At 40.4% G+C, this 11,965-nt stretch overlaps 1 protein-coding gene across 1 annotated transcript in view; it reads right to left on the bottom strand.

Annotated features, from left to right (window-relative positions):
* Positions 1-2,058: 2,058 nt before the first annotated feature.
* The window catches only part of RNF11 (ring finger protein 11), a 31,345-nt gene continuing 21,438 nt past the window's right edge, over positions 2,059-11,965 (bottom strand). The window contains exons 2-3 of the mRNA XM_059821923.1: positions 3,878-4,047; positions 2,059-3,281 (exon numbers count right to left, since the gene is read on the bottom strand). Of these exons, the coding sequence (XP_059677906.1) occupies positions 3,110-3,281; positions 3,878-4,047 (342 nt within the window). The 3' untranslated portion in view covers positions 2,059-3,109. The remainder of the gene's footprint in view (positions 3,282-3,877; positions 4,048-11,965) is intronic.

Genomic DNA, 11,965 nt, shown 5'->3' with positions numbered 1-11,965 from the left:
TTGGCGATGCCCTTGGTCCCTACCTGCTCCGTTTCTGTGGCATGTCTGGCAGCTCTTAGTCTTTAAATGGGATAGCAGGTTGCTATGAGAGGCTGTGGTGCCGGGCAATGACTAGGGGTGTGTGGACTTTCCAACTCAACATCTCTTGCCTTGTTGCCTGAAATTGCAGAGGATTGAGCCTGATGATCCACTCAGCTATGTCTGGATCTGTGCCAGGGTCCTTTTGCCAGTTACAGTTCTAAAGTACAGTGTTGCACTGAACATTTTCATCACATGGCACAGTCCCTATGAAATGCTTTAAAGCAACATTTTTTGGTGACTGTTGATGGACCTACAAACTTGGTTATTTACACACAGTAACTGTATGTGTTTTTTTTCCTTCGAATTGCTTTGCAGACATTTTACTATGGGCCTGTCCACCCTGAAACATACAGCCCTGGCATAAGAAAGGCTCTGGTTGAACAGGTCCAGATGAATAAGAGTCAGTCCTTTCCACCCACTGAGCTGCAGCAGACTCTGGTTAGGAAACAGCTGTGCTGTAAATGGACTGTCTAATATGTTTGAAGTGTAAGTAATTAATTTATTAGACACCTTTGAGACAGGAGGCAAATATTCTCTTCATTTTACAGATGGTGGAATTAAGACAGAGCTCTGGGTTCACAACTGTAGCTGAAATTCAGGTTACACATTATTTTGCATTAAATTCAGACCAATTACTTTTTTGAATTAGAAATCATCCAGAAGAGCACTGCACCTAAAAACTGGAAAAAATCATTTGATTTATTCGTTGTATTTACACATTTGTCTTTAAGCTAAAATTTGAACTTTTTGGAATGTTTGTGTGCAATCAACTCTAGTTTTAGCCCTTCGCACCTTTTTGCTATTTAGCAAGTATTTTAATAAAAGTAATTTTTTCCCTTAGCCCAGTAAGTGTATCAGTGTTAAATGTTCAACTATCTATACAAAGTGCCTAGAAAAGCATTCAGCTCAGTAACTGGTCATTTCATATTTCTTTCAAATCTTTCTTAATCAAGTTTTGTAATAAATAAAGACTAATACCAACATGACAATGCTGTTTTTTCAAATTGTTCATTTGCCAGTTTTAACAAGAGAAAAGAAATTAATACTTAATGTGGACATTGTTTTACCCAAAAAAAAAAAAAAAAAAAAAACCAAACCCCCGAAACAAAAATGAACACCCCAAAACAAATTTGACAAAAAGGAGGACACAAAGGAACACACATGGAATGATGAAAAGGAACAATGATATTGCACAACTTCAGGTCTCTCTTCCCAGATTTTGAGCCATGTGATTAGGTATGTATGAATTCAGAAAAAAATTGGGTCCAGATAAATGTGTAGCAATGCGAGTGAATCTAGAACTGTAGACTGCTTTCAATTCCTTCTGCCTGCTACTAAGAGTTCTCTTAAGAAAGCAGGTTGCTGTCAGCCGCAGGAATAATAAATAAATCAACATGTTGATTCTACATTTTGCTGACCAAACCCTTCAAAAATTATCCGTAACATGCACAATTCTTCTATATTATGAATACACTAAGCCTTCAAAGTATTTGAGTCTTTAAACACAACTTGTATCAAGTACTGAAACTACAGATGACAAACAATAGAAAATGTACATTCCCTGATTTGTTGTGGTTACCTTGGGATTGCATCTCATTTTGCAAGACGAGGACTTCTCAATGTATCAGCATTGCGTTGAACGTATAAAAGTCACTGTAGGGTACATTAAGCGGAAAAAAAAAACCCAAGAAAAAAAAAAAACATGCTAAGTGGATAAAAGGTCTTTACAGCTACAATCTTTGCTAGACCATCTCTTAACAAGCACATACTGTTTGCTACAGAAATTAGCTAATTGTGTCATTCTGGCTATAGCAGTACTGTTTTACCCCCCTCAACTGCTAGCATGACAGTCTGTGTTTATATAAACTTCACATTTACGTGCAGAACAAAATAAGTTTTTCTCATACCTGATTTCTTATCTGTTTGGTGGACTGATGTGTCAGCCAGCAGGGCTTAACAGATACATTTAATACAGGAGACTGAGATACAGTATGTTTATTCTTAACTTCTGATAACCTAAGAACTACAAGAACGAGAGATGCAGTATCCGTTTGCTATGATCCAAGACAACCATTTTTAGGTAGAAAGCGGTAGAGTAAGTGATCAACACTAACACTACATCAGTTCCAAATATTTTTTTCAGTCATGGTAGTTTAACTATTTATTGTCCATCTGGCCCACTTTTAACCTGATCAAGTTAAAGGTGACATATTAAAGTTTAAGGACTGTTGTTTCATCAAAACCGAAGCAAGTTATAAAAAACATGAAACCATAATTTCACTGTAGGACTTGTCTCATATCTTCATATTCTGCATCACTTGTAGAAAAGGGATAATGCATCTCAGTTTGCTTACAAGCTAGGAGATCACTTTGAAGTCTGCATATTCCTAACTGCAAACAAAATATAGCACTTTTAACAGGTTATAAATAAACTGGTTTTCAAGCATAGAGCCAGCCCAACAATAACAATACACTATTAAAAAGACCTAAGGCAATGAATTCCATCTCCAATGGAAAAAAAAAAAAAAAAAAAAGAAAAAGAACTGTGCAAACAAGCTTAAAACTATTTCTTTGTGCCAGTGTTATAAAATGTAGATTTCAATAAAGCCTTGACCCAAATGCCAGGACTTGTGAAAAGAATCAGAACAAAACTGGTTACTTTATTTAGGAAAAAAAATACTCTTATCTTGCTGCTAATAAAATTGGATACACGCAGTTTAAACATTTACAGTTGCTGTAACACTTTACACAATTCCTATATATGGGTGTAAGAACAGACATTAAAAGACAATGGTGGGTCAAGGCTTTACATTAAAAATAACAACCTACTTTTCTATAGTCTCTAAAATACTATGCTTTTTCCAATATTTGCAGCCATTCAGGAATATTCTTTTATTTATTTATTAGGAAATGTATACTTTGTGCATGATCTTAATTCCTAATTCCTGGCTCTTTGGGCTGAATGACAAAAGGATCAAACCCATTAAAGTGGATGGTCTCCTTGACGGTTCAGTGGAGAAACCCTGGCTCAGTTAGTCTCATATGATGAAAGCAGTGCTGCATCCACTGGCTCCATGCAGGATGGACAGGTAAAGGATCTCATCAACCAGTCGTCTATACAGTCCAGGTGGTAAATGTGCATGCACGGCAGAAATCGGATAGGGTCCCCATAAACAAAGTCCATCATACAAATGACACACCTGGGGGGCGAAAAAATAATAAAAATATTTAAGCTGCTGTTACCACCCTGGAAATGAAAACTAGTGTAATATCTACTCCTGGATATGTTTGAGTCAAACCAACCTTCAGCACTTACAGCTGAGAACTCCTCACAGTATCTGCATCAGTGCTGGCTCCACCAAGCACTAGCTTTTTTGGGGGCTTCCTCCCTGTTACGTGCCCATGGTTACCATGTTAGCAAGGGCAGGAAGCCTTCTGTAGGCGTGGTGGGGGCAGCTCAGCAGACTGCTTAAAATTAGAAATGGTAAAAGGGAGCCATAAAGGCGAGGAAGTAACATGGAATTATTTCCCCGTGAAAAGAGGATAAAGAGGAAAAAACCTATCAGGGCATGAATTACATGAGTCGGGAAAGTAAGTTTCACCTGTAACAGAAAACAAGTGAGGATAAAGGAAAGAGCCTTCTGCATGGTCTTTTTTTTTTTTTTTTCAGAAAGCTACGTTAAATTACAGTCCCTGAAAATACAGGAAAAACAGGAGGACAAGATCAGGTTTCCCAGGGCAATATCATAAACCAATGCAACAGCCACATCAGTTCAGTTAGGTTTCTGTAACTTACTCTCTGATCTTCTTCTCGGAGCCGTCTCTTCCAGGATCATAGACTCCTTTAGGTAGATGCTGAATAAGGCCTATCCTCTGCGCTATTCTGATTTGCTCCTCTTCTGTCAGCTGTGTTGCTAGCCGAGTCTGGCTAGGAGTCGGGTGATAAACAGGAACAGGGACCTGCTCCTAAAATTAAAATATTTCAGTTAAAAAACCCACAGAGGCTTTCCTAGCATTTCGTAGCACAGTACAGGCAACGTATTTAATTTTTCCTCTCTTGGACCTACAAGTGTTAGTAGGATCTCCCACTCCTACTTTGCAATTTTGGGGCTATAATTATATTGAGAATGGGATAAAGAATTGAGGCCAGAATCTTGAGCAAGGAGCTGCTTGTGGTTTCCTCTGCAAAAGCTTTTTATCTCCAGGAATCGTTCACACATGAAATACACGCACAACAAACTCCACGTGACAGCAGGCAAATAAACCTTGCAGGCACCTGGTGAACTGCTAAGACACTGAACTGAACAATGTAATGGCTGAGGAAGAGCCCCCAGTGTTGGCAATAAAAAGCAGATTTTTTTTTACATTTAGGAAGAATTATTTGCAAAGATGAGGACAGCGCCTATTCTTAAGGGTTTTAGAGAGGAAGGTTTTACTGGTTCTGTAAGAACCAGAATTTATGTGAACTGTTCTGGGCCACACAAGCTCCAATCCAGAACTATAGATTTAATTCTTGCGTGTTCAAAAAATGTCACTTGGACAATAAAAAGAATAGCTTAAGTGTGTAATCCAAGTTTTACATTTGTTCTCATCATCAGTATGATTTTACACGTTCTCCCAAGCTGGACTTCAACTGCTGTATGTTTAAAGTACATATTTCCCAAACAAAAAATAGGCAACACATAGGGATTATGCAGTCCTTCCTCTGCCATGTTCTCAGAAGCTTCTTCTGAATATTAACAAACTTTAGATCAGATATTTTCACTAACATTTATATTAACATGGTACTTATCTTACTTGCTCTTAAAGCACTTTCTTGGACATAAATACGAATTTTGAACAGGAGATAGTATTAGGACAGTATTGGCCAGTAGCCATAAATCTACTGTTAACAGGGAGATGATTTCTTGCAATAGGCCTATTTTAATGGTACTTCTTAAACAGCAGAAGAAAATTCAACTTATAGATGTGTTCTGAAAATAAACCTGGTGCATCAGAGACACAATAGCATCGATTCATCTGTTTTGAAAAATGCAAAAGTTGATGTTTCAGAGGACACTGCTGCAGAACAAGCAGACTGCAGGAGTGTGTGCAGCTGCACCGCAGAAGCGCTGATGCAGCACACATCACCTCCGGCAAAGTTCCCATTGCCAAACTGCCCCTCTCTCATCACCGACATGGGGAATATCTGGGTTTTCACCATCTGTGACAGAGCAACCACCTTCGGAAATGTGTGTGTCCTTACAGAGCATGGACCGCTGCGGGCATCTCCAGGTACTCCTAGCAGCAGGAACACAGCTGCGTTCCCCTCTCCTGTTCCCTCTTTGCCTTTTGGCCTGCTCTGGCAATGGTCTAGTGCGGTGTTCAACTGACACCAACACCTGGCCAAGGCCCAGTTACGGGGTTTAACGCATGTAACACTGTGCTTGTAAAACCTGATAAAGTGATTCCTCTTTCACTGCTAGGAAGCACGGCAAGCAGAAAGACAGGACTCCCGGGAGGCTGGGGGAAAGCAGCCCGAGGGGGCACGCAGCCTCTTGCTGGCCAGTGCCAGGAATACCCAGCAGCAGGAGTCCTTGCTTACGAGAAATGCTAATCAAAAATACAAGTCTGCCTGGCAAGTCGTCTTTTAACACAGTGCCTACCACTTGCAATTCAGCTGTGGGGTGAAATTCAGTGTCTTAATTTAGCTACACTAGGTCTTCCCCCTCTGATTTCCTAGCAGAACTCAGAGGAATTATGAGAAGGTTCACAAGACACAATGCCAGTGGTTCTGCAAGTTTGGTTAATTTCCTGAGTACACTAAACTGTATTTCACAGAATCACAGATTTCTTCTAGATCAGCTGCCTTTTAATGGTTTAACTTGTGTAAAGTATTCTCTTATCATTGTTCAGGTAGGGAAAAGCACCAGCTGAAGCCAGAGATGACCTGTCAGATATAACAGTATTCATGAAGTGGCCCTGCAACCTGCGGTGCCAGCAAAATAAAGCATTTTTCCCCTCCCAAATGCCACAGACCCTCTGCACTGAACACATCAGCTCAAGGCAGAGCCCAGTCCCAGTTTTATGTCTCAAAAACTTAACACCACAAACTATCAGTAACTTTTTTTTTCCCCCAAGGCTTTGCTATACTACTTTGGACAGATTATTAAAATCAATAGCAGAAGACATGACTGCTAGCTCCTTTATTTGTTACTAAGGCGTACAAAACACTTAGCGTTTCGAGAGAGATGCACCCTCCTGCCTGTCTTAGAAAAAAAAAAAAGGAACAGCGTAACTAACTGCATGCACGGCACAGGCTGGTGCTAATGACTGCAGAATGAGGGGAGGCCACTACATTTCATACAACCCCCCTTGGCAAAACCATGACTGCAAGTGGTAATGCAGAAATAAGAGGAAAGGCAAAACAGGAGGAAAACAGATCCAAGAAACCCAAAATGTCTGCAAGTAGCACTGACAACTGACAGTGAATGCCTATAGCAGGAGAACAGCAAACTGATCATCTCAGCAGAAATTACACAGTAAAAGGAAACTATAGTTAAGTAAGAATGTGTTGTGAGTTAAAACTATCATATTTGGACAACTCTGAAATGAGAAATCAGTCACGCTATCCAACCCATGACTGCTTCAGTTAAGTTTTGGACAGTGAATTAACACAACTTTTAAGCCTGTAATAGGCCAAACAAGAACGAAACCTCATTCCCTTGTTCTAGCCTTTTACAGGCGCTTGCTGCTAGCGACCACCAAAGGACTACGTACTTGGGGAACCCATTTCTGCATTATTGCAGTACCCCTCTCCCGTGGGTGTCATCTTCCCCACAGAGACTTGAAGAGGGGCCTGATGGACCCCCAGGCCTCCTTCCCATGCCAAATACACAAATGCTTTCCCCAACCGCCAGCGCTACGGAAACACTCCTCCTTTTGGCATCCTGTCTCAGGTTCCCTCCCTGCAGAGCCACCACCCTGTGCTACATGTCTGACATACCCAATTGAGGCAGGAATTTATAGTTGCCAGCTGTGGGCTTCTACAATTTCACATACTAGACAAGAAGCTCTTGTCAGATGAGTAACTCCGGGTGAAAATGGTGCTGTCTTTCACCGTGATGTCTTCATACTTGTGAATATTAAAAAAAATGGGGTTGGTGTGGCTGCCAAGCTGTTGTGAAAAATGCAGAAATTGTACTACTGTAAATAAAAAAAAGAGTGTTCGCTCAATATCCATGATCCGGTGCACCACCTCAACACACTGTCTGGTGGCACTTTAATCTCGCCTCCTGATTACTATTAAAAGCCTGCCCAAACAGAGGTAGCAGTCCACTGGATACAAACATACCAGTAAAATGGAAGAACATAGCCACACACATTGCAGAGAGTCAAATTATAGAGTACACCAACAATGACCTTTTCAAACCAGTTGTCTCCCCTCCAACAGATAAAAAGAAAAGGTGTGTTTATACCTGTATGATTCTAAAAATACTTTAAACTATTTATTCATGAGAATATGACAGTCCAGATTTCTCTGACTCAGTTCAGTGAAGTGACATTCAGTATCCCCAGACAGGTCAAAGTAGGAGATGGAGCAGACTGCACGCACTGCTCCCTCAACTAGACCCTGGCCACCACCCATCAGTCGAGCTGGGCTCCCTCAGCCCCCAGTAGCCCCACTGGCACGTGCCCAGGCCGGCCCCGCATGCAGCCACATCACTGGCAGCTGCATCCTCTGGTTTCTCCACTACCAAATCTCTGAAGCATTTTTGGAAGTTAAGCTCATCCGACAATAATTTCAAGACGCCTGTAAGGACAGAGTGCAGCCCTGCCTGCGTGGGTTTATCACCCCTTTGCAAATCTTTCACAGTTTATAATGGCTACTTTTATTAACCCATGTTAAGGCAAGGTCCTGCTCACTCCAGCGTTCAAGGGTAATGATGTGAGGATTTGAGACTTCAGTCAACTTACATTTGTAGCTAGAGGCCCGCTGGCATGTATATATATAAAAAAAGATTGTATTACCCAAGTAATTATTATTTTACTCCAAAGACAAGCATGAATTTATTGCTCTGGTGTCTCACTTTTCCCTTATCTACCATGGAAAATGTTTTTGCAGACAAAATTACGAAATACGAACTTCTAGCCAAAGTCCAGGTTATTTATCATCTGATAAAGATGTCAGGCGTTTCCAACTAAGATGCAATTTCATGTTAACTCTATTCCTCCATGCAAAAAATCTAAAAAAGGCCAAAACAAATAATCAAAACCATGTATTAGTGTCAGGCAATTAAATAAAAATCACTTTCTGGCACTGAATTTGCTTTAATCATTTTTTTCCCATATGAATTTAGTAATGATGAAACATCTCAGATGGCCACAGTCCTGGAGATACACAACTTTGTTCTTGTTCACAAAGCAGGTGGTGTCAGCATAAGTTTCCCTGGGTTTCTGTGCACAGAAATCATTTGTTCCTAATGTTTATTCAGCCCTTAAATAACAGCATTAATTTAGACTCGAGGACTACAGCATGTTTTGTGTCTCCATCTCACCCTGCCTCCTCCTCCTTTGGGGGGGGAAAAAATATCATAGAGGGCATCTGGAGGTCTGCATTTTTCACTTCCAATGAAAATAAATGTTTTCACACATGGCTTAAAAGGACCAGATACTATGTTTCTGCACGCAGATTCCCAAGCATGCTTTGGGTTCTCGCCTAGAAAAAGGTTTCATCAAGCACGATTTTTAGTTTGACTTTTTCTCATCAATGCCACTTACCTTGGTTACTTATGCTACTGTAAATCTGCTTTTCTCTTGTTTCACAGCATTTTCATCTTGGTTTTGCAAGTGCAATGAATTTGTAATACTCTGAAAACAGGTCAGTGGTAGATCAGAAACTCTTAATCCCTGGATAAAGATTATTTTAAGATCCCTCTACACCACATATCAGCAGTATGTTATCAGGGCTTTTGTTTGTTTGTTGTTTTTAATAATTGCACCAACATGCACAAATTATCCTTTCAGAAAGGTCAAAGGTGAGATGAATAATTCATTACATCTAATAGTTCCAGAGGTTAAAGCTTCCTTCACTGCTGTCCCTGAGATCCTGTCTACAGCCACCTGCTTTCCACTATTGACTGCTTTGCTCGGTTTCCATCTCTACATTTTCTTCCTCATCCAATCCAGTGCTCTCCGTGTGTCTCACCCTGGGATATCTATTTGCACTTTAACACTAGAGATCAACAGCATATCTGTTAATTCAGTCTGACAAAAAAGACAAACGTCTTCCTAGCTATGTTTATCCTAAATCTTTTTTACATTTTTTTAAATACCAGTAGGTACAGTGCTTATGCTCCTTGCGGTTGCTGCTTAATTAATTAATGCAAATATAACAGTTCAATTTGAATTTCCCCAGCCATTCCCACAGCTCTTTTTTTTTTTTTTTTTAAATCCCTTCAATATGCAAATGTCTTTCTTGAAACGTGTTGTCTGAAAGCAGCTGCACTGGTTCACATCCAGCTGCATCAGGGCCACATACGCTTCACTGCTCACCAGCCCTCAAACACTGATCTGAGAAGTGGCCTGGCCTTTCTGCAGCAACATCGCTGCTTATTACACTGCTCATCGTCACTATACAAATCTTTCAGCCTTACTGCTTCCCAGTTTTCTCACCTCTAAGGTGAGATGCTTAGCAAGAAGCCTAAATAAGTAGTCTAGACAAGAACAACTTCAGTTTATAGATGTAAAGTCAGGAGTTGAGTTGACTTCTTCTTTTTTTCAAAATCCCCACTCAATTTTATGGAATTTTCTCGCTACTTTGTTACTCCTAAGGAACTCGCTGGGATGACGGTCCAGGGGCCTCTTCTGTAAATGCCCATCTGATCTGTGTGAAAAGACTCAAAACCCCATCCATACGTGAATATGCATTTTGAAGTAACATCCTCCCCCAAGACATATTACTGTAAAAACATTTACCATTATGATGTGCATTATATGACAACTACAGCTTACTTTAATAATCCGCCTGCCAACTATAAACCCCTTTTTCTGCCATACAGAAGAGAACAGTTCATTTATAAAGCTGAATACCAGTTGCTATAAAATACCATGTAATGAAATCGTTACCCGATCTTTTAGATTCCTGTTTCCAGGTAGCAAGTCACTACAGATAACTGCAATAGCTGAACACTTACGCTAAAAAGTTCTTTTGAAAGAAAAATCCCCTCCTCTCACCTCTCCCACTTGGAGGGGACACCCAGGACAGACAACCAGATCAGACACACACACGTGCGCAAGAGGAACTGTTCTGGCACAGGCTGGAATCTAAAGCACAGGATTGTCTAGCAGACCGCACTCACTTAAACAGTAATGCAGTCAGAAAAGAGAATAAACGTTGAATTAGCACTGTATTAACCAAAACTGTAACTGATCCTTTACCAAATTTTCAAACATGCCAAAGACTGGTTCCCTTTGTTTATGTGAGAAGCATGAAGATCCAAGCAGTTATCTCCCAACAAATAATAATACATTTCAAAACAGATTCATCGCACTGCTCTACTAAATACACGCTCTCCTTTAAAATACGGTTCAGAGTCCTTGCATTTCGCAGGATTCCCACATTCCTCCCTAATGAGACTAATCACACAATTTAAATTTTGAAGGTATACTTGATTCATCTGGAGCTTTAAGGTAAATAAATGTATACTTCATTTTTAATATTTATTAAGGGATTTTTCTATTAACACTGCTTGCTGGAGAGAGCTTACTTTAACTGTTTGTGACCATTTTAAACAAAACTTTACTTTAACTTTCCTTTGTTTGATATATTCCTTGCTAAGTTTGACAGCGCTGAAGGACATTAAGAAACCACCCCACAACATAAAAAAATTTCACATCTCAGGTTTTCCTTTAAAGTTTTATTAGTATCACAATTATCATTTAAATAAACGTGTGCACTAGCATCTTACTGGTCCATAGCGACTGGGAGAGCAACGCTCCAAAACCCAGCAAGGGCCCCTCTGCCCCTGGGATGTGTTCACGTTCGTACACCCCTCCCACCAGGGTGCTCTTAAGGGAAGATCAGTAAGAATTCTAGCGTTGTAGGAATTGGGCATTGTAGATATAGTCAGTAATTAATACAACAACAGACTAAGGAAACAGTCTGCAACAGAGGAGAGGAACCTGCAGAATCTGCACGGCGTTTCTCCAGCTGCTAACACCAATTAAGAAGCAACATCCGTTTTGAGTCATGTATCATTTCAGAGGGAGGTGGGTTTTGGTGAAAGCCATGGTGGTTCTGCAGTGATGGCACAGCCTCGTTTAAGCTATTACTAAAACTGTAAAATTGTCCTTTGCATTTTTCACAATTATTTCATTGAAATTACTGAAAAATAAATGTATCTGAAGAGTTGGAAAAGATAAGCAACCATGAAAGAAAGCGAGTCCTGGCTGCCAACTCTTAAAATACCACCTGTCCCCTGAGCTCAGTTTTGCTACCAAAACCAGGGCTGGGGCAGAGAAAGAAGAGGTACAAACTAGATGCATGCTGCTTGCTGCTTTCCTAGACAGTGACAAGGGCTATTAAAGAAAGGGACTTCGTTTTCAAGTGACCTGTACTGTCACACAAAACCAAAAAGGCTACCTACTGCCAAGACATACAGTTGGCGGTGCCCTTCTCAGCTTGGCCAGTGCAAACCCAGCCTTACCTGGCAGATGGAAATCATCTGCTGCTCTGTAGAGTGACCTGCTCTGAAATTTGATTAACCATCAATGCAAACCTAAATACGAAAGATTACCAAGGAGTTGTAGGGGAAAAGCAGTAATTAAAAAGCAGTAATTAATCCCTGCAAGCACAATCTCCTGATACAACCAGACAGTTTTTACATTTCCAGGCTGCACAGCA

Source organism: Gavia stellata, chromosome 10 (assembly GCF_030936135.1).
Source record: "Gavia stellata isolate bGavSte3 chromosome 10, bGavSte3.hap2, whole genome shotgun sequence".
Classification (NCBI taxonomy): Eukaryota; Metazoa; Chordata; class Aves; order Gaviiformes; family Gaviidae; genus Gavia; species Gavia stellata.
The sequence above is the reverse complement of the archived record's forward strand: the minus strand, read 5'-3'. Positions and strand labels throughout refer to the sequence as shown.